Below are 21,883 nucleotides of genomic sequence, written 5' to 3' on the forward strand. Positions count from 1 at the left end.
CGGCCGGTCCGTCCCCCAAAGTGCCCCCCCGGCCGCGGCCATGCTGCCCGGGGCCCGAGCGCTGCGGGCGGCGGGGCTGCTGCGCCCGCCCAGGGCCGGGCCCCGCACCGGGACCGCCCGCAGAGCGCACTGCGGGCCGGGACAGCGGCCGGAGGGGCGCGGGGCCGCGCTGCCCGCGGGGCCCGACCTGCGGCACTTTCTGAGGGCAGCGGCCGTGAGGGAGACGGGGCCACCGCCCGAGACGGGCTCTGCCCCCGGGGCCCCGAAAGGTCGGTGGGTCTGCAGGTCCGCGGGGTTCGTGGGGTCAGCCGAACGGGGGGGAAGCGGGTTGTTTGGGAGCTTTTGGGGCCCTGAGGGGGTTTTGGCACTAGAAGGAATTTAGTCCTTGGCTCCGCCCTGGTGTGTCTCCCCCGCCGTGGAGCTGGGCAGGGAGTGGGTTGTGTGCCCCCCGTCGCGGATCTGGGCAGGGAGCAGGCTCTGTGTGTGTGTCCCCACCACGGAGCTGGGCAGGGAGGGGGTTCCTCTGGCACCTGCCCGCGGTGTGTGCTGGGCTGTCAGCGGGGCTATGGCAGAGCCCTGGCTGCGGAGCCCTGGGGAGGGGACGGTTTTTATTGCACTGAGAGTTGTATCTCAGTAAGGACACAGCAGCTCCACGGCCCAGACCTGCCGCGTTGCAGAGACATGCTCTGAGCATGTGGGCTTCCTGGAGTGTGTCCTTCGGTTATGCTTTGTGGGCTGCAGGTGAAGGCAGCTGCTTCTCTGACTCCAGTGGTGGGATTGAAGGCTTCTTCCTATAGAGAAGGTCACAGAACAGACTGTGGATGGGAGCTGAGCAGGTCCCTGCCTGTGTTGCAGTTTACCTGGAGACCTATGGCTGCCAGATGAACGTCAATGACACGGAGATCGCCTGGGCCATCCTGCAGAGGAATGGCTATGCCAGGACAAAGGAGCTGGATGAGGTAAGGCAGCACCTTGGCAGCTCTCCTGGAGCGCAGGGCTGCGGGGGCCTCGTGCCCTGGCTGTACCTGCAAGTCCCAACTTTCCTCTGGAGTGCAGTCCTGCAGGATGTTGTGATTTTTGCGATCTGAGTTCTGCGGAGTGGAGGAAACTACCTAACAAGTGTGGTAGAAAGCTGTGGGTTGTCTTTTTTTCTTTAAACTGCTGGGCTCCCTCTCAGTTGGAGAGGGATTGGACACAGCAGGGTCCTCCTGACTCATCTTTGAGTTTAATTCTGTCATTTAGTGGAAGACTCTACTTGTCTCTCTTACTTTCTTGCACTTCTGTTTGTTGAAACCCACTGTGCGCTCAGGCAGGTCTTTTTGCCTGACTTAAGTGAATTTTATAGTCTGCCTCTTCAGGTTACGCAGGCAGGGCATGAGAAACTTATCATTTGGCTTTTATGAATTCTTCCTTTTTCGTTGCTTTCAATTTAGGCAGATGTGGTTCTCCTTGTCACCTGTTCCGTGAGGTAAGGAAACTTTTATCGCTGCTGGTTTTGGACAGTTTTTAAGGAATTTCCTTTTGAAAACCAAAGCAATACATGTGTTGTTTGAGGAAAAGAGTGTGCAGGTGTGAAAGTGACTGTTTAGTTGAGGGTAGAGCTGGCTGATGCCACGATTTACAACATTATTTGTGCTATAAATTGCTTTTTTATGTAGTGAGAAGTTGTTTGGTAGTGCAACCTCTGTGTATATGCCATGAGCAGTGAGAGACCTGCACAGTCAGTGCTTTAATGATTTTATTTTTTAATATTCTGTTTTCTCTTGAAGTGGGTGTCTAGTACAGGGTGTCTAGTACTTCAGAAGTGTGAGAAATATAGTTAAGGGCAATTTGATATAAATACAAAGGGAACTTTGCTTGGTTTTTTTGAATGGGGAAGATCCTGAATGCTCATTGTCACTTGCAGTGTAGCTCATACTGTGGCTATGGTACTTTTTCTCCCCAAGAGCTTAGTCTGTTTTTTCTGCAGCATAGATGCCTCCAAGCAGGTAAAGTGATAATAGATAAGACAGAGTTAAGACATAATCCTCACAACACAAATGGCTTGCCATCGGGTCCATCAGGTGGATGATTCTCTCCCTTTAGCTGAATTCTCCTCAGAAAGTGTTTCAGGCTGGGGCAATTTTAAAGTGCAACAGCTGGAACAACCATTTTTCCCGGCTCCCCAGGGAGAAGGCAGAGCAGGCCATCTGGAACCGGCTGCAGCACCTCAAGGCGCTGAAGGCCCGTCGGCAGCAGGCTCGTGCACCCCTGCGCATCGGGATCCTGGGTACCACCAGACTGCATTCACTGTTCCCCTCTGGCAGCACCCGCCTTTTCCGTGGGGTGAAAGCAGCTGGGAAGGGCTGTGGAGCTGTAACAGGTGGTGGGCACTGCCTCACAAGGACCGTTCTCCTTTTGTTGCAGGATGCATGGCTGAGAGGCTTAAGGAGGAGATTCTGCACAGGGAGAAGCTGGTCGATGTCGTGGCAGGCCCGGATGCCTATCGCGACCTGCCCCGGCTGCTGGCTGTGGCAGAGTCTGGCCAGCAAGCTGCCAATGTCCTGCTGTCCCTAGATGAGACTTATGCAGACATTCTGCCTGTCCAGACTAGTGCAGGTGGCACGACAGCGTTTGTGTAAGTACCTTCTCCCAGTGCTTGTTTCTGTGGCTCTGGTTTGGAAATCTGCTGTGCAGAGCAGACGTGCCGGTGACAGCAGCAGCCAGGAGATGTAGTGCCTGGCTGCACTTGCTCCCGGCAGCCCAGAGGCGTGAATTTACCAAAATATGTGTTTGCTGCTGCTTCACTGTGTGACTGAGTCCTGGAGAGCCTGCCCCAAGCTCTGGCTGTCATGGACTTCTCTCCCTCACCTTTGGGAATGCTGACTGCCTCAGCCTGATGCTGTGCTGAGTGATTTCTGTCCCACTGACGTCTGTGCCCCTCTCATCCCCTGCTTTCTGTGATGCCCTGCCCTAGGTTCTGTTATTTATTCTTCTAATCCCCCCCACATTGTAACTTCTGTTTATTTTATTTCTGTTTGTTTAGTTTTGATAATAACACTCCCAAACATGAAACCTCACTCTGCTCTGTGTGGCCGTAGCATACGGAAGGACAGTATTGCTCTCTGCAGGAGAGTGGGAAGGACCTTTGGTCACTGCCAGGCTGCAGTGGAAGTCTGTGCCTTGTTCTTTTCAACTTTCTTGGGAATGTGCATGAAGAATCGGGAGGTGTTAGCTCAGGGCAAGCCAAAGGCAGGGTGGGTGGAGGGGAGTGTGAGGTAAACTGCAGAGCTGTGCCCAGAGCTGGTCTGTGTGCAGAGCTGGCTGGAGGCAGCAGTGCTGGGCACAAAGCAGGGCAGGATGCAGCATGGATGGTTCTTGCAGAGCAGTCGTGGTGTGACCTGTGCTTTACGTCTGGGCAGGTCCATCATGCGGGGCTGTGACAACATGTGCACCTATTGCATCGTGCCCTTCACCCGAGGCCGGGAAAGGAGCCGCCCCATCGCATCCATCCTGCAGGAAGTGAGGATGCTCTCGGATCAGGTGAGGCAGAGCCTCCTCCCACCTGTCCCAAGCCATGGGAGGAAGGGTGGGTTTTGGTAGCAGTGTTTTCAGTGATACATTTAACCATCTCTGCCTTTATCTGTGGAGATGAGGTTACTCTGGGGTTCCACCACTGGTTTTTTGATTCCTCTTGTAATACTCCATGATAGACAGGGAAAGGAGGGCTTCCTTGGAAAATCCTTCAAGTAAAACCATGACTGCCCTTGCAGCTTGTCCATCCTGCTCAGGTTATATTTTTTCCTCTCTTGTTTATTTTGTAGGGAGTGAAAGAAGTGACCCTCTTGGGTCAGAACGTCAACAGCTACAGAGACCTGTCTGAGGTGCAGTTCCAGTCAGCAGCTGCCCCAGGCCTCAGCCGTGGCTTTAGCACAGTCTACAAAGCCAAACAGGGAGGTTTGCGCTTCGCACACCTGCTGGACCAGGTCTCTAGGATTGATCCAGAAATGAGGATCCGTTTCACCTCTCCACACCCCAAGGATTTTCCTGATGAGGCAAGTGTAAAATAAACACCTGGACCTCTGCTTGCAGGCAGGGAGGCAGCTCTAAATTGTGAGATGTGGACTGTGCTGTCTTCCCAAAGGGAACCTGGAATCCCAGACTGGGAACAGCAGCTCCTGGGACAGGGATGTTGGGGCTGAAGCTTGCAGATTTGCAGCTTGCTGGCTTTTACCCAGCATTCTTGGGACCCTGGTAGAGTTGAGCCATCTGAGACATCTCCTGGTCACTTATCACAGGTCCTGCAGCTCATCCAGGAGCGACACAACATCTGCAAACAGCTGCACCTCCCAGCCCAGAGCGGGAGCACACGAGTGCTGGAGGCCATGCGGCGAGGGTGGGTCACCCCGTGGGGAGCCTGTGCCCTGCACTCTGATTTGGGGTGCTGGTTTCTCCTCACCGATTCGTGGGCTTCCAGTGAGCAAATCCATGTGCTGTTCATTGCAGATACACAAGAGAAGCGTATTTAGATCTTGTGCACCACGTGCGTGACTCCATCCCAGGTGGGCGTTCCCTTTGGCTTCATCTGAGCTCAGCACAGCTGTATCTCACTGTCCTTTCCTGAGTGAAGCATTCCCCTCTTCCATGAGGGAAGTGTACAGCCGTGTCTCTTACAGGAGTGAGCTTAAGCAGTGATTTCATCACTGGATTCTGTGGGGAGACAGAAGAAGATCACCAGCAGACCATGTCCTTGCTGAGGGAAGTCCGCTACAATGTTGGCTTCCTGTTTGCCTACAGCATGAGACAGGTGAGTGCAGGACCTGGTGGAGAAGTCTGTTATCTCTGGACATCTCACCTAACTACTCAGTGCTATTTCTCACAATAACACAGTTTTTAAAAGCTATTGAAAATCATACCCAAAGACTTGGTATAGTGGTAGATTTTTTTTTCTCGCAGGCAGGACTTGTAAGGTGTGGGGTTCTGCAAGGGCTGTTGTTGTGCCTGGGAGGCTTCCAGCTCCTCTGTGGAGTGTCAGGGTTGGTTACTGCTTGGTGACCTGGCTCTACAGATGCTCCAGAGTGATTGCAGGGAAGCAACTCTGTCTGCAGAGATCCAGCTGCTGGTGCGTTATTTGCTCATGAGGACTGTGCTGAGGGAGCTGGGCTGGAGCCCAGCTATAGGGACTGTCAGTTGAGTCAGAAGGTATTTCCATGAGAAGAGTGGATAGTTGATAAATCCCCATTAGAATGCTCTCCAGAGTATATGATGCTGACGGGGAAGAGGACAGGAGGTTGGGAAACATAAGGAAGCAAAGGAATATAGAGCACATTTCAGCACATGGGACTAGAACTAGAAGAATCCATTGCCTGTCCTTGTGGACAGAGGCACAGGCACATCCCACACAGGAGCTGCAAAACTGTTTCACAGCCACTGATACTCAGTGCCCTACATCAAACCTTCTTCCTAGAAGGTGGAGCAGAAAGATGTGAGGAACTTGAGGACGCGGCTGGTGCTGAGCACCCGGAATAATTCCTTTGTGAATACGAATTTAAGCACGTGGGAGGCCGTTGCTGAAAGAGCAGCAGAGCTGGCTGGGGTCAGACAAAGCTCTGAGCTCGGGATGGGTGTTGAGGGGCCGCACTGACCTGGTGTGTTTGCAGAAGACCCGGGCGTATCACCGGCTGCAGGACGATGTGCCCGCGGACGTGAAGAGGCGGTGGCTGGAGGAGCTCATCGCCGCCTTCCGAGAGGAGGCTGCCAGGGCCAACGCGGCGCTGGTGGGGCAGGACCAGCTGGTGCTGGTTGAGGGGGTGAGTGCCTGAAACCAAGTAGTCCTCTTCCCCTCTTGCTGGCCCTGTGCAGAGCAGTCACCACTTCTGCCCTCCCTTCTCACGTTCCCTACGTAATCCCAGGACTCCCCAAGAGTGTTTCTTCACCCTTAAGCAGACAGCTTGTTTTTTCCAGAGCGTTGAGCTGAGCACAAAGGATGGGATCAGTTAGGGACGTGTCTCTGGCCAAGCACAGAATTAGTGCTTTTGGTGTGTGTGTCACCCAGGAGCTCTGGCCACAGGGCTCTGTTCCAGGGGTTGCTTAACAGCATGGAATGTGGGTTTAACACCGTCAATAGCGCTCAATTAATTCCCGAAGCAATAAAGCCCAGCAGTGAATCAGAGCGATTGCCATGCAGGTAATGTTCCCTGTCCTCCTTCCAGCCCAGCAAGCGCTCTGCCTCGGAGCTGTGTGGGAGGAATGACGGCAACATCAAGGTGATCTTCCCTGATGCCGAGCTGGAGGATGCTGCGGACTGCGGGGCTCCGGGCAGAGCCCGGCCGGGGGACTACGTGGTGGTGAAGGTGACTTGCCTGCAGTGCTGTTCTCTAGAGCAGCTGCTGCCAGAAGAGCCTAAAATTAGAGTGGATCCTCCCCAGCCTTTCCATGCCTGAAGACCTGTGTTGTTTCTTTCAGGTGACCTCTGCCAGCTCACAGACCCTGAGGGGAGTTCCACTCTGCCGGACAACCCTGTCCCGTGCTGCTGCCTGTCACTGAGGGTCCCTGCTGCCCGTGGATGGAAGCAGCACGTTTTCTCCAGGAAGAAACAAGAAAGTGTTGTCAGGTGGAGATATATGTATATTAAAATTTATTTGTGAAATAATAAAATACATATATATTTCTGCTTTGGCTACAACGTACCCCTCGTAGATGTGTGCAAGTTCTCAGGCAAAAGGAGTGGAAGGTGTGTGTGAACTTGCCAAACACAATTCCTGTGAGACTGTGTGTTTTGACTTGATCTGAGGTTTGACCCACCCTGGCAGTGCTGCAGGTCTGTCCTCTGACTGCGACCACATCTTCTAACACAGCCCAGCCTGAGAGATGCCTGTGCAGAGCAGGTCCTTCCTACAAGCTCAGCTGAATATAGGAGCTGCAAAAGCTAGTAGTGCCTGAAAAATACAGCTCCAATTTAGCTGCTGGAGAATGGTAGGGGTACTGCCAAGGGGGACAAAGAACTGAAAGAAGGAGAGAACATTGATGAATATTTTCCAAATATTGGCAAAATGCTTGGAAAGTGGAGTCAAGAACTCGCACCGTGTTCGTGTGTTGGAATGTCACGGTGGACTGTGGAATGTAAAATGGTGTTTAGCGTGCACCAGTGAATCTGTTGTGTCTGAGGCTGAGGGAATGCAGCCTTGCCCTCCTACTGGGGAAGATTGGATCTCAGCTACAGAGGTTTTCCTTGTCTCCAGGCCTGGGGGATGCCTGGTAAGATCTGGCTGCCAGCCAAGGGTCAGCTCTGGCCTCTTAAAACTTGGGGTGCAGCTTTGTAATCCAAACATGCCTTTGCTCACTAAAAGAAGTGGTTGTACTGATTTAAATGGCCAGTAAGTTCTATAAGTGCCTCTGACAGTTCCTTGTTTTCATCAGCCTGCAGCTGACCCCAGCTGCACTGTGTCACATTCCAGCCTGCTCTGCAAAATTCAAACAAGGACCTGTGACCTGCACTTATGAGTAAACTGAGATGTGAGAAAGGATCACCCCTTTTCATACAGATAATCGTGTCATTAGAAAAAAATCTTGTAAAAGGCTCTATCCAGTGACCAGTTTTGAAGGAACAGCTGGTAACAGAGCAGTCTTACGTGACTTTGCAGAATTTTTAAATAAACATGAAAGGGTTTTGCTCGAAAGCCTTCTCTCCTGCTCAGCTCTTTCTGGGCTATAATTGTATCTCTTTGAAAACAGCATGGTTCACTGAATATTCATTAGACTTCAAGAAACAAATACATTTTGCTTATTATCTCAGTGCTGACTTCCTTCTCCTAGAAGTGAATCTGCACAGTCAGCACGGTCCCTGAGGGCTCTGAGGTGCTGACAGGCACATGGGAAGGTGTCTTCTGCCCAAGTTCACAAACCAGGGCCTGGTCCTCTGCTGCCCAGCGAGGGTGAACCTTTGGCATGGGAGTTTTTTCAGGAAGAGGCAGCAGTTTCGGTTGAAATCCCAAAGGCAGCAGCAGGATGTATAAGCATCACCCCTCAGAAGTGACCCATGCTGAGGCCAAGGTTTGTGTGGCTAATTAACCCCGCCGGGTAGTGGCCCAGTTTAACTGCCCTGTGGCAGCTCTTCAGCTCATGTTTCCCGGGCATTTTGGGACCATGGCCCAAGCCAGCACCCCTGGAAAGGGCTGACACTCACCTTTCCCTGCTCGTTTTGACCTTCTCCCCACGAGCACCTCTTTCAAGCGGGAAATGCAGACCACAGTGTGCCCTCCCCCCTCCATCCTGCAATGAGGCCATCTGCAGCCGTTTTACAATCATTATTTTAAGAGCGGGAGACTAATGAGGAGGAGAGCTGGGTTTTACATTTTGATGAGGAGGTGATAATGCTCAGTGCACGGCCTCCCCAGGGAGCCGTAGCACTCACCATTTGCTTTGCCTTTTTAGTTTTTATAGGCCTCGGGAATGAAGACTGAGGTTTTAAGGCAGCAAAGCATCCATTAGGAAGTGCTTACGGTGACCTTGGAGACTGAGTCAGTTCTTTGGCACTGCCTGAAAGCAGGAATGTGTTGTTTTTCTTGAAGGCTGGAGGTAGGATGCAGTTTCTGTGTCTCTTGTCAGATTTGCTCCCTGAATCCGGTTGTTGGGAAAGCTGAGCTCTCACCTTGTGCTGATTCTTGCACGTTTCTGTTCCCAAGGGACGAGAGCCCTGAACTCCCCTGGACCTCACATTTCCCACGCTGATGTTCACCTGTGCCTTCTGCAGGTGCAAGTGTTGCCTTCCCAGCCAGTCGTGCCCTGGTTACACCCATGGGCAAACACCTAAGGAGGCATTTGGTGGATCAGGTTTCCCAGCACAGACCTGAAGTGCTGGGATGACATTTACTTTCCAAGCAGACGTGCCCTGAGGCATCTCCTGACACTGGGATTTCGTAAGGCACAGCCTGTGCTTTCCCTTATGCTGGCGGGGTGTGTAGGCAAGGCTGGACATCCCCCTCGCACACAAATAGCTTCACCTGGCAGAAAGGTCGCTGTCAGGGAGAAAAAGAGCCTGTTTGTTCCCTGGAGCCCCCTCACAGAACGAATCTCTTTGTGCTTGGGGAGCGGAGGCACAAACTACAGTCGGCACTCGCAGCCTGTCTTCACTGCTCATCACTGGCATTTATTGGCCCAAGGACAGCCTCAAAACTGATGCCCATCATTGCCTACACGCCCCTGCCCATCCTTCTTCCTTTCTCTAAGGCTCTCAAAGCAGCTTGGGCAGAGCACTGGGCTTTTCCCAGCATCAGAGCTGGCCAGGGTGTGTCACGTCCTTCCCCAGAACCCCCAGAGCGCTGCAGTCTGTTTTCCCTCTGCATGTCATGGTGACGGTGGAGGGAAGGATGGGTGTTTTCCCTGATGGCAGCCTTGCAAGCACAGTTTGCATCAGGTTGGCCAGAGCCTCGCTCTGCTGTGGCAGGTGACAAGGAATTGCCTCTGAGCGATGCCAGCAGCCTGCCAGGCTGTGCCGGAGGGAATGCTTTCCTCCCCTTCTCTCATGGGTTTTCACTTCAGCAGACAGGCTCCATGTGCCTGCCAGCCCATTCCCCCAGGCCTCCTCCTCCTCCTCCTCCTTGCTGCACCACGACTGCTTGTGGGCTGGGGATCCAGAGAGGTTTCTTCAGTGGCTTTTCATCACCATTTCTGAAGCCAGCTCTTGGCACAGAGCTTAGGGATTTAATGCAACATAAAGAGCTTTCAAAAATGTTTTCCAGTTCTAGAATCAGATCTGTCTTTAGTTCACTCCATTCTGGAACTGGCAGCAGTTGGGTTCCAGCAGGACAGGTATAGCTGCTCCTACAGGTTCCTCTGCAGCCAACAGCAAACTCCATGCTCTGCTGGAAATGCATCAGGCTCTCCATTGCCACTGCCTGGTGCACTCCTAGCCCAGCCCCAGGCTGCCCTGCAGCCCCCCCAGGGTGGCATTGTCATCTGTCCCCAGACTCCTTCCATGTCCCTGCGCCTTCCCGGAGCACTGTGACCTGCATGGCAATGACAGAGGCACCAGTGGTGAGTGGCTGCTCTGAGTCCTTGGGGTTTGTGAATTCAGAGGGTATCTCACAGTCTGTCACAGGCTCTGCTACTCTCTAGGGCCTGGGAGTCCTGTGGCTTTCCCTCCTCCCTTGTGAGCAATTTATTTCCTTTACTGACAGGCAACTATTGACTTCTCATTCTCCTGAAGATGAGATGTCTTGTCTCATCAGGTTTAAATTAGTTTTATCTTTAGCCTTTCCTATTAATAGGCTCTCATCGTGGTGTCATTACTTGATATCTATTTTCTGATGTTTTTCATTAATGGCTCTATATCTTCCAGATATTTTTTCAAGTATTTTTTTCCCTGCTGCTGAGTTATTTAACAGTCAGGCACAGATCAGAGACATGAAGATGGTCTGATGCTGGTTAGAGACAGTGTGGAATGGCCCAGTGACTGTTGGGTGTGTAGGGCAGGGCTCTTGGGCTGTGGTGGGGCTGCACTGGGGCTGTCAGGGACCACCACTCACTCCCTCCCTGTCTCTCTGCCTCCCTCTGATCCCAGGCTGAGCTCTGACACGCCTGGGGCTCTCAAGAGCATGAGTCAGTAGAGTAATTAAAATGCCTTCCATGAGGCAAAGGTGCTGCAAATCCTTTGGACAGCTGTGTCTGTGAAAAACAGAGGACTGCTTTCCATGCTTTGTGTGCCTGGCAGGGGCTCTTCCCCATGAGCAGAACTTCCGCTAGGAAATGTAAAAGGGAATTATTTCACATTGTTTCAAGGTGGCCCCTGACTGGGGTCCCTGTTCCTGCTGGGTCAGAGCCACCTTCCCAGGCAGCCGGAGTGGGGAAGCTGCCACTGCCACCAGGAACATGGAGCAGGCAGTGCTGCCAGCACAGGCACAGGCAGGGCTGCCAGCCTGGGGACAGGCAGGGTGTCCAGCCTGGGGACAGGCAGGGTGTCCAGCCTGGGGACAAGCAGGGTGGCCAGCGTGGGGACAGGCAGGGTGGCCAGTCTGGGGACAGGCAGGGTGGCCAGCCCAGCCGAGTGCCTTTGTCTATGGGGGGTTTCTCATTGTGTCTTCAACAGTGTCAAGAGCAAAGCCCGTCAGTGTTGAAGGCACCCAGATCTCCTCAGTCTCAGTAAGACCAGGGACATTTTTTCCTTGGGCTTCATTCCCAGGAGTTGCTTGCACAGGTGAGGAGGGATGTGGGGCCAGGTCAGCCACGTGGGGAGAGGATTAATGCAGGAACCAACCTCGTTGCCCTACATTTATTTTCTCACATTAACGAGGAGGAGAAAGGTGCCCAATTCCTTGAGAGCAAACCCAGGGATGACAACAGCCTGATGCACAGTGACATGTTCAGTGGAGCTGTCAGGGTGCTCAGGGATGCTGCTGGGGGGAGTGTTTGCTACCTGCAGAGCAGGTCACTGTGGGGATCCCACATGTCCCACATGTGGGAATTAATTACAGAGAGGCTGCAGGACCAACGATTTGCAGCAGCGCCTCCAGCACAGGGCTGAGGGTGATTAATATTCAGTGCACTGCCATGAAAATGAACAGCCAGACAGGACTGTCCTCCTCCCCTTCCTGCATCCATGAGGACAGCAAGGGGAATGTCTGGAGCACGGGAACAGAGACAAGATTTGCTTTTGGTCGGGCTGATACAGGATTTTGAGACTAAACAAGATGCTTCATTCTCTTTTGCATTATTTAGTGTCTTTCAATCTGTTTCTTCCTTTTCTATGTCATCTTTCTGTTATTTAATTACAGGAAGTTTAAAAAAGAATAGTAGGAGGCCTTGGTTGAAGCTATGAGAACCAAACAGGAGGCATTTGCAAAAACAGTTTCTCTTTAAAAAGGGGAAGTGTTCTGGTTTTCATTAAAAAAATTCTTCCCATAATTTCTTATCAAAATTCTGGTGAAAAACCCTTTTACTGTTGGCAGAAAAGCTTTCCCCATCCCATGTTCAGCATGGCAGAAGCAGTGGCAACACTAACAGCACCCAGGATGCTCTGGACAGTGGACAGATGCCCCAGGACTTGGGGGACAAAACTCCCACAGCTGGTGACATCCTCAGTGCTCGTCCTGCCCCAGCACTGCTCCTTGCCTGCCATCTGCCCTGCCCGGGGATGGCTCCTCCATCTTCCACCGTCTTCCTGGGGCTCCTTTCTTCCCGTGTTGGGTGGAGAAGTTTGGAATAGGCTCAGACCAGCTGATCCTGTGTCCTTCCAGTAGTGGACTGAGCTGGGGCTGGGTGCTCTCATCCACCAAAGCAGCTGACAACAGAGAAAAGCGGAGCCACAGGCACAGCCAAGGCCACTGTTTGCCTTCAGGGCTTTGGTTCTGCACCGACTTGGGCCAAGGCAAACCCTGGCTGGTGGCCCCAACCCTCAGGTTGTTGTTCTATTGTGCAACCAGCAGCAGGGAGCTTGGGGTGGCTGCTGCAAAATGATCCCTGTGGGCAAACACAGCTTGGGGTGCTCTGGGCAGGAGAGCTGGCACCACTCAGAGCTCTGCTTGCACAGGCACTACCAGCCCCAAGCCAGGCTCCAGCCACGGGGCTCTGTCACAGGTCCCTGCAACATCCATTCCAGCAGCCCTTCCACATATCCCAGCCACTGCAGAGGAACCTAGTGGGCTTAAAGGAACCTCCAGGTGCCCCCAGCCCCAGAGAAAAAAACCATCTCTGTCCTTGCGACCAGGACTTGCAGAGATCTGGGGTGTTCCAGAGTCACCTGTCCTGGCACACTGGGGCCAGGTAGTGCCAGCAACAGGGACATCTCCTGTTGCAGGCACCATTTGTTATTAATGTTGGTGGGTCAGGCTGGTGTGGGTGCTGCCACTGGCTCTGCAGGTCCCACCATGACTGTTGGCTGCTCAGCCCTCACTCTGTGGCAGCGGAGGTGGGATCCAGCCCAATGGCACAGCAGCACCTGGAAGGGTTTGGTGTTTGGCATTTTGTCTCTAAGGTTACTGAGGGAACATTTACACCTCTCTTTGCAATCATTCACAGCCAGTAAGCCTGGGATGGGAGCTGGCACGTTCCTTCATCCTCCTCCTTCTGTTTCCTTAGGAACTGGAAACCAAAGGTGCCCAACGATGCATTACGGATTCAATTGCTTGGGCCAAGGCACTGTCACCCCTCCTGTCCTCGCTCTCACAGCCATCAAAGGGCACCCAGAATCTGCTCTTTATCTCTGTGCTCTGAGCACATGCAGCTCATTGGCATCAAGATCCATTTCCTGGAGTCCCCAGCGTGTTGTGTTGGTGTTACTGCAGCCAGAGTGAAAGGCAGGGGGGATGCAACGGGTGCAGCCCAGACATGCCTAATGACCACATCTCCTAATAACCACATCTCCTAATGACCACATCTCCTAATGACCGCATCTCAGTAGTGTTGCCACCTCTGTGATTAACTGGGAGGGCAGGGCTGACGTTGGGCTGGTTGGGGTATCAGGGTATGTCTTGCTTGCAGGCTGCCATGGTGAGGTAAAGGGAGTGAGGAGCAGCAGGAGAGGCTGGGCCGAGGTTCCAGAGCACTGGTGACACCTCAGTCACCCCATCACCTTGGGAAAAGAGTGGTGGGAACCTCCAAGGTTTTTAGAGGAACGTTTAGCTGCAAGCAGGAGCCCTGGCCGTGGGAATGAGGCACCAGGGTGGTGCAAACAGCACGAGGACTCCCCTGCGCCCATGGGATGGGGGTCTGGGCAGGACCATGATGGGCAGAGGCAGAGAAGGGTGTTGGTGCTGCCCACCAGGGATGCCAGAAGGGCCAGTGTGGGCGCTGGAAAGTGGCTGGTCACACATGGTGCTGTGCCAGTGGATCCAGAGGCTACAGGGCTCAGGAATCTGGCCCTGGCCCCACCAGCTCTTGCCGTGCAGCCATTCTGCTCTGGGGCTGTGGCACAGCCAGCCCCAGGATGAAGTTTGATGCCACTGCAGCTGAGGGTGAGCTCCTGTGCCTGAGAGCTTGCAGGCTACTGCCACCTGCTCACCCCGGAGTCCTGGGGGTCCCAGCCCCAGCCCGGCAGGGACCTGCCTCGATGGGGCACCAGGGATGTGTTTGTTCATGTTGAACAGCTCCCAGCTCTCTGGCAACAGGTGGGAGCAGGAACAGGCATTGAAAGAACCAGCAGCTCAGGGACAGGGGCAGAATAAATCTGCATAAATACAAATGAGGGGAATATTATTTCCCACATTGACCACATTTCTGTAGCTACTTTAAGCTGTGAGAGGGGGGCTTCAGCAGCCTGAGCAGGGCTTGGGCTCGACTCAGGCCTGGCTCTGGAGCTGGAGCCGCTTGTGATTCCCCACCTTCCCAGCAGACTCACCTATTCAATATTCTTCACATGCGAGTTACTCCTGTAGCTGATGGGAGAGATAAATAACAAAACCCTCACAAATGCAAAAATCCTCTGGCAGTTTGGAAAGGAACCAAGTCACGTGCTGAATGCAGACGAAGAAAAATCCTTTTTATTGTAAGGAGTAACAGAAGGGTGTGAATCAGCCTCAAATCCACCTCACCCACAATGCAGCACATCCAAATCCACTCGGAGATTACAAGGCAGGATAGCACTCGCTCTGATCAGTTCAAAGCGTCGCTGTTTGGGAACAAATCGGCTGAGTGTGCGCCTGGATTAGACTGGGGGCCTTTTTGCCTCTTGAAATCACTGGAAACAGCAAAATTCCCTTTTGAAATGGTAAGCTAATCAAGAAGCAGAAGGAGAGCAAAGACAAAGCATTTACAGCTTTTGGGTTCAGGTTCATCCCTTTTCTCCCTTCCCTTCTCAGGGGTTTGGTGCAGTTGGTGCAAAATCCTGAAATTCCTGAGGGGTGGCTGTGAGGGGACCAAACCCCTGCCTTCAGCCCAGCTGTCTGCTTCCAGCACCTGGAATATCTCCTCTGTGCTGAGCCATTACCTGGCCCAAACCCCAGCCCCAGTGAAGCTGGGGTGGGCGTGAGGAAGAAACAAGGGGTGAAGGTGTTCCCTTCATCAGTGAGTGCCATAACAAGTGGCTTGTGGCCGTGAGAACCAGGAGAGCACAGAGGCAAGATCTGGGGTTCCTGCCTCTGTAGTCACCAGCATGGCTAACCACCCACACAGCTAACCACTGACATGGCTGATCATTGGCACAGATAACCCTGGGCTGTAAAAAGACACCAAAGTCTGAGAAGTCTGAAATGTAGAGCAGAGGAAAATGCGAGGTTTTGCTGGGTTTTCTCCATTTTCATGTCTATTCTTCACGTATTGAGTCATCTTCCTCCCTTCCCTCCTCCTCCTCCTCAGGAATCGCCTGTGGAGGCACCTGGAGGGATGAGGTTTTTAGACAGCCCTCCCCGCCACCTTCTGCTAGCAGGCAGCAGGGTCAGGACCCATCCCACCCAGACCAGGCACCAGCGCTGGCACAACTGGCAGCAGAGCTCCGAGCCAGGTCCCCAGGCAGCAAATCCTCCTTACCCCACATACTTCCAGCCTGTGGCTATGGATTGCTCCCGGGATCGACACCTGCGACTGGGGGAGAGACACCCAGGTCAGTGCACTCCCTCCTCCAGGGCTCCCCAGCCCCACGGTCCCCTGGCAGCCCCCACTGCTGGGCCAGGCTTGGCATTGTCCCATGTGCCAGTTGCCCGAGAGCCCCCGGCTTTATGGGCAGAGATGATTTAGTGCCCTGAGGAATATGGCTCTGGAGAAGCTGGGACAGCTTCCAACTCTTCCTTCCCTCCCCTGTATATTAACTTTCCATGCATATGAAGCTGAAAGCTCTTCCAATCACCTCTGCAAATATTAATTAATCCTCGCAGCATCCTGAGGACCATTATTCACTCCTATTAAGCAAATATTATTAAATCCTTTTATAAGAGGTGAAGTGACTTTTCTAGGGCTGTGCAGGGCATAAGTAGGAGCGCACAGACTTTCTCTCTCTGTGTAGGAGCCACTGCTGCAGAATGGCAAAGCTGCTCACACCTGAGCTGGGGGGATGTCTCTGAGGACCAGGCACTCCAAGCACCCCCAGCACTGCTGTGCCATGCTGGGTACAAGTGCTCTGTGGGACTCTTCCAAGATGAGTCGGCAGCTCTGGCAGCTCTGGCTGCATCCCAGAACCGTGAGGACCCCCTTTCCACTCTTGGCCACTACCCAGGATGGTGTCCCCCTTTCAACTGCCCTGTTCTGGCTCACAGACACCACTGGGGATCCCCATAGTGGCACTGGAGACAGACTCACTCTGGAGGAGCCAGTCGATGAACGTGCTTGGGAATGGGGAATTCTGCAAAGAACAAGGAGGCGTTAGAATGTGTGAATGTGGAGGGAGGGCAGCAGTGCAGGGACATGGGATGGGACACGGGATGGGACACGGGATGGGACACGGCTGTACCTGCAGATCCAGCTCCACAAAATGCCCAGACGTCACCGGCAGTTTGGAGAGGGCAGAGTAGATTTTCCCCAGGAGCCCGAAGGAGACGACGCCTGGGGACAGGGAGAGGCCATCAGGGCTGGGCAAAGCTGGCTGTGGGTCCCAGAGCCTGCCGGCGCCCTCTGCCCGCAGCGTCTGGCAGAGGCTGGGAGAATATCGTCCTGCCCACCACGGAGTAAAACCCCTCGTCCTTCCTGTGGATCTCAAACCTCCCGGGGCTCAAAGGTTCCCATGAAAGCTGCTGCCCAGGAACTTCCAGATGCATGTCCCATCACAGGGGAAATGTTGGGGGTAAATGGGGACAGCTCTGCTTGCAGTGAAGCAGCAATCATGTCTGTGTGAGATTTGACATGAACAGATCTGGGGAAGGAAAACCCCACAGGTTCTGCAGGGCTGCAGTGGAGGGTCCTGGCAGAGACACCTCTTGGCAGCAGCTTGAGTCTGTCCCTGGTGGGACAAACACCCACGAGAAGAGCAGGACTGTGGTGTCTGGCAGTGGCAGTGAGCCAGGACTGTGCCGCCCACAGCGGCTTTGCTGGCAGAGCAAAGCTGCTCCTGCTCCATGCAGAGAGACTCCTGCTCCCATGAATTCAGCTCTCCTCGGGACTCCTGCTGCCCGTGGAGGTGGTTGGACACACAAAACCCAAGTGTCACTCAATAGAGAAAAGAAAACTTAACAACTTACGGTTGAGGAATTGTAGTTTCATGTTGATGATGCTGACCCAGATGTTCACTAACGGGCAGAGCTGCAATGACAAGTGGCACAGCCCTGGTGAGAACACTGTGGGTGCAGCAGCACGTTCTCCAGCACGGCTTGAGTTTCACAGACTTAAATCAGGATGGAACAATAGGCTCCTAGAGCCAGTTCCTCCATGGAAGAAGAGCCATATGACTTGTTCAGCCCTCTTCTTAAAACAGCACAGGTTCTACTGAACAGGACAAGAGATTCTCTAACAGGCCCCTTTGCTCTAAGTGGGGCTGTTGCTTCTGCTCATCCCCCCCAGGGAGCACTCGAGTACAAATTATCCCATAACATTGCATGATGGAATTGAAATTACTCCTAACAAATAAATTCTGACTGTAAGGAAGATCAAGGAATTTTGTGGAATTCACTTATGGGCTGCAGTCATAAATATATATTGTAAATATATTGTGTATATATATCATCCCTGACCATGGGAGGGGGGTTGGTATAACTGATCTTTAAGGTCCTTTCCAACCTAAGCTGTTCTGTGATCCTCTGTGTGTGTGTATGTGTGTGTGTAAATCTTCCAGAGAGTTCTGGCAGGAGCACTGATTGCAGCTGAAATGCATCTTCACAGCAAAGAACATTCAGACACTCACCAGTGCAGGGACAAGGGTCTTGAGAGTAGAGTTCAGCATGCTGCTCACCAGGTTGGTGAGGAGGCTGGGGAGGGAAAGGACACACAAAATTACCAGGGAAGTTGTCAAAACCTAGGACTTGACATCGAGACAAAACGGCGGCTGTGGAGGAGCCCCTCTCGTCTTGTCTCCTCTTACATTAAATGATGCCGCAAGCCCACAGCTCCCCCAGGCTTTAGCAGGAATTGCAGATGGTTATCTGAATCCCATAATCTGGTTGGTATGGTGTCAGTCCGTGACACTGAAGTTCTGCCCCACTGCAAACTCACCCCTTCCCACCCTCTCACCCACACACTCACCCCTTCCGCAGGTTGACGCTGAAGCCGCCAAGCAGGTTCTTGCAATCCTTAATCACCAACTTGAGGTCCCCGGGGGTGTCCTGGGTCACGGCGATGTGTGACGTGATGTTCGTTTCTACCGAGGATTCACCCAGAAAGCTAAAAATCCTGGAAAAAAGGGGAGTAGCGTGGAGGGTTATGGGGGAAACAGAAGCAGCACAGGAGCTGCAACACAGGCTCAGCTGGTACAGTGCTTTAGTCTTGGGACTTCTGTCAGGCTCCTGGTCCTGTAGCAGATCAAAGAATCATAGAATCATTAAGGTTGGAAAACACCTCTAGATCACCAAATCCAACCATCAACCCAGCACCACCAGCATGTTCACCACTAAACATGTCCTCTGGTGCCATATCCACAGGTTTTTTGAACGCTTCAGGGATGGTAATAGCACCTTTGGAGTAAGGACAGCTGGAAATGGCTGCAGGGAGAGGCAGCAGTACAGCTCAGAGCTTTCCTCACCAACCCATTTGTTCAGCACGTGGGGATGTTTCTCCAGCAGCAGGGAGTGTCCCATCCTCCCCAGTGCCCTCAGGCCCCCGTGGCCTCACTCTCCAGCCCTGCTCACCCTGGAAAGCGGAGCACCAGCTTCGAGTACAGGTTCAGCACCAGCTCAGTCCCACGAAGGACCTTCCATGACACTCGGGCGTTCTCGAGGTTCAGCACCTTCAACCTGGGGGTCGACACCGAATCAAACCCACCTTGAGATGGCAGGATCAGCAGGAGCAGACCCTACAGTCCCGTCTCTTCCCACTCATCATTTGACCTGTTACCCATTTGGATATTCCCAGGTAAAAGTGAAGGTGGGGAAGGAGCAACCCCTGCTCCAAGAAAAGCCAATCTCAAAGCAGGGTCAGGTTTCTCAGGGCTGTGTCCTGCTTGCTCTCAACCACCTCTGAGGATGGAGATTCCCCCACCTCCCAGATTGCCCATTGCAGTGTCACAGCACTGCCGTGGGGAAGACTTTTCCCATTTCTGGTTGGAATTTCCCCTGTCACAGATCCTCATGTGAGCCCAGGACTGGTGGTTTGTATGACAGGGAGGGTCTGATCCCCTGGACACTATTGGTCACCCTGCAGTGAGCCCCACCATGGGACTTCTGACTCACCAGGCGTAGCGTGATATTTTCTGAGAGGTTCTACCACCCAGCAGGCCTCCTGCACCCAGAAGTCCTCCTGCTTCACCCAGAAGACCATCAAGACCAAGTAGACTTCCATTGCCTAGGAGACCTCCTTTCCCAAGCAGCCCTGTGCCAAGCAGACCTTTATCTCCAAGAAGGCTGTTATTGCCGAGGAGGCCATTGCCAAGGAGACCATTGCCAAGGCCTTCCCCACCAAGGATGCCTGTGCCAAGGCCTTCCCCACCAAGGATGCCTGTGCCAAGTCCTTCTCCACCAAGGATGCCTGTGCCAAGGCCTTCCCCACCAAGGATGCCTGTGCCAAGTCCTTCTCCACCAAGGATGCCTGTGCCAAGGCCTTCTCCACGAAGGATGCCTGTGCCAAGGCCTTTCCCACCAAGGATGCCTGTGCCAAGCAGACTGCTGCTGCCAGGTTGTCCTCCTGCAACAGTCAGAACTCTGTTACTGTCCTGGCCATCACTGCCCGGAAACCCTCCTCTCCCAAGCACGCCTGTGCCAAGCAGATCTTCCTCACCTAGGAGGCCTGTGCCAAGGACCCCAGATCTGCTGGGTTCATTTTCTGCTTCAAGGGGACCTTCGCTTTCTGCTTCACTTGCACTTCCCTTGCCCAGGAGGCCGGTGCCAAGCAGCCCACCTTCACCAAGAACACCTGTGCCAGGCAATCCACTTTTTCCACTGATGAGACCAAGCAGACCTGCACCAGGGGAGTCCCAGTTACTAATCAGACTTCCACCATTGGGAAGATTCCTTTGGCAGGAAAGGTTGATTTGGCCACATTAGGTTGCTCTGCTTGTGAGATCTCATAGGGATCCCTGAGCATCCTTGAGCAAAGCTGGGTTCCCCACAGAGATGATCCTGCCAGGAAGCATCTCCCTGATGACCAGAGGGACATGCCATGAGCCTAAAATGGCACAGGACTGTGCCATGTCCCTCCCCTGGAAACACAGAAAATATCTGAACTCACCACCTGCGGCTTGCTTTGGGTTCAGCAGGTTGAGGAAGCCCTGGGAGGAGGGCAGGAGTCCCACAAAAAGGATGAGACACCAGAAGTGTGGCATCTCCTGACCCAGCATCTGTGGAAAGAGCCACATCAGCCCACGCACCAGTTCCCACACATGGGTACAGGCAGCCTGGGTACTGGTACAGCTCCCCATCCTTCACGTGCACTGCCCTGGGGTGATGGGGCAGGTTCCCCCTGGACATTCAGCTTCCAGAAACCACCACCCCCCCAGATCCCAGGGGATCAGTCCAGGCCTGCAGCACCTTCTTCCCACCCAGAAAGGTTGAACCACTACTGGTTAGCAGAGAGTAGCTGGAGCCCGATGCTGCACTGCTCCAGAACCATCCATGTCTGGGCTCCCACACTGCAGAGTTGGGCACCTGATACTGCAGGGAAGCGAAAATGCCATTTTAAGAGAGGAAGAGGGATGGAGATGAGGGAGGAGGACCTTGTACTGAGAGAGATAGATGGCTTTCCACCGCTCCGAAATGGTCCTGAAAGCGGAACTCTCAGAGGGGCACGGCCGGATAAAAAATGATGAGCATTTCAGCAGTGTCCTTCTGCCCACTGTGAAGAGCACCCTGAGTTATTAAAGCCCAAAGCACATCCAGAATCAGACTCACTTTCCTGTGGGCAGATTGTTTGTTTTTCTCATCTTGCTTCACTCAGGCAGTGAGAAGAGCCCGTTTTCCCTGTGTTTGATCTGCCCCGAGTCGAAAGAACGCACCTTCAAGGACCTCCTGTTCCTGCCCAAACTCGGCTTCTCGGGGTGACAGTGCAGGCTGGGAAGTGTTTGTTTATGCACAGAAAGGTGTTTGCAAAGAAAGGAGAAGAGGCTCTTGCTGCAGTGCTGCCGTGGGTCCCAGCTCCAGGAGCACCTGCCTTCACAGCCTGTGCCCCAGATGGAAACCCCGCCTCGTCCCTCCTGAGGAAAAAAAGGTACGAGGTGCAGATTGCAGAGGTTCAGCATTGAGAAATAACATTATTTAGGTCAGACTGAACAACTCCTTTGTTTCTTCCAGATACTTTTAAAAAATCCCTCTATGACAGTTCTAGGCACAATTAAATTAGACTTTAATTCACTCGACTGTCTTTTACATTTTCCCTTTGATCAGCACGTAATGATGCACAGCTCCTGTAGCCACGATTATTGAACAGGAGAGAAGGAGAGAGGCTCGAGCAGCTTCTATTGAAAATCGTGTCAAATAAAATCAGTGGGATTTGTTGGAGGGGCTCTGCGAGACGTGCAGAGCATTGCAAAAGGGTGCCAAAATGGATGTCAGGGCTCTTAGAAGAGCTCTTAGAGAGAATACGTGACCAAGCAGGCAGCTATCTCTGCGGTTATTAGCAATATCTATCAGGGTGCTGCTCCTCGGTCACACACATTTCAGCGAGCTGAGCATCTTGCACATGCAGAAGGCACGTCTGGCTTTGCAGATAAACACTTATTTTACACCAGCCGAGACAAGGTCTGGAAAGCTGAAAATTGCTCTGAATTCTGGTCACCGAGATCATGAAAAAACTCCCAGTCCTTTTCTGCCAGATTAGTCATTATCACAAACTTAACAACAACAGGAATAAACGTGGAGTTTAACAAGGAAGATCTCTGCTAGCTTTAAAAATTAATTTTCATAAA

At 53.0% G+C, this 21,883-nt stretch overlaps 2 protein-coding genes across 2 annotated transcripts; one reads left to right on the top strand and one right to left on the bottom strand.

Moving 5' to 3' along the window:
- The first annotated feature begins 25 nt into the window (after positions 1-25).
- On the top strand, positions 26-6,668 carry CDK5RAP1 (CDK5 regulatory subunit associated protein 1). Its single transcript, XM_064673784.1, has 13 exons — positions 26-269; positions 856-959; positions 1,434-1,468; positions 2,169-2,269; positions 2,407-2,617; positions 3,402-3,522; positions 3,804-4,034; positions 4,278-4,375; positions 4,486-4,541; positions 4,656-4,786; positions 5,640-5,789; positions 6,192-6,332; positions 6,445-6,668. Exons 1-13 carry the CDS (start codon positions 41-43, stop codon positions 6,523-6,525), a joined length of 1,689 nt encoding a protein of 562 aa, XP_064529854.1. The 5' UTR covers positions 26-40; the 3' UTR covers positions 6,526-6,668.
- Positions 6,669-14,439: 7,771 nt separating this feature from the next.
- On the bottom strand, positions 14,440-21,883 carry LOC135423504 (uncharacterized). Its single transcript, XM_064673785.1, has 12 exons — positions 20,975-21,883; positions 20,212-20,320; positions 19,762-19,941; positions 19,218-19,668; positions 18,678-18,782; positions 18,076-18,222; positions 17,738-17,801; positions 17,079-17,139; positions 16,355-16,446; positions 16,204-16,246; positions 15,439-15,492; positions 14,440-15,286 (listed from the first exon to the last, which is right to left on the bottom strand). Exons 1-11 carry the CDS (start codon positions 21,215-21,217, stop codon positions 15,461-15,463), a joined length of 1,527 nt encoding a protein of 508 aa, XP_064529855.1. The 5' UTR covers positions 21,218-21,883; the 3' UTR covers positions 14,440-15,286; positions 15,439-15,460.

The sequence above is a fragment of the Pseudopipra pipra genome, chromosome 17 (assembly GCF_036250125.1).
Source record: "Pseudopipra pipra isolate bDixPip1 chromosome 17, bDixPip1.hap1, whole genome shotgun sequence".
NCBI lineage: Eukaryota > Metazoa > Chordata > Aves > Passeriformes > Pipridae > Pseudopipra > Pseudopipra pipra.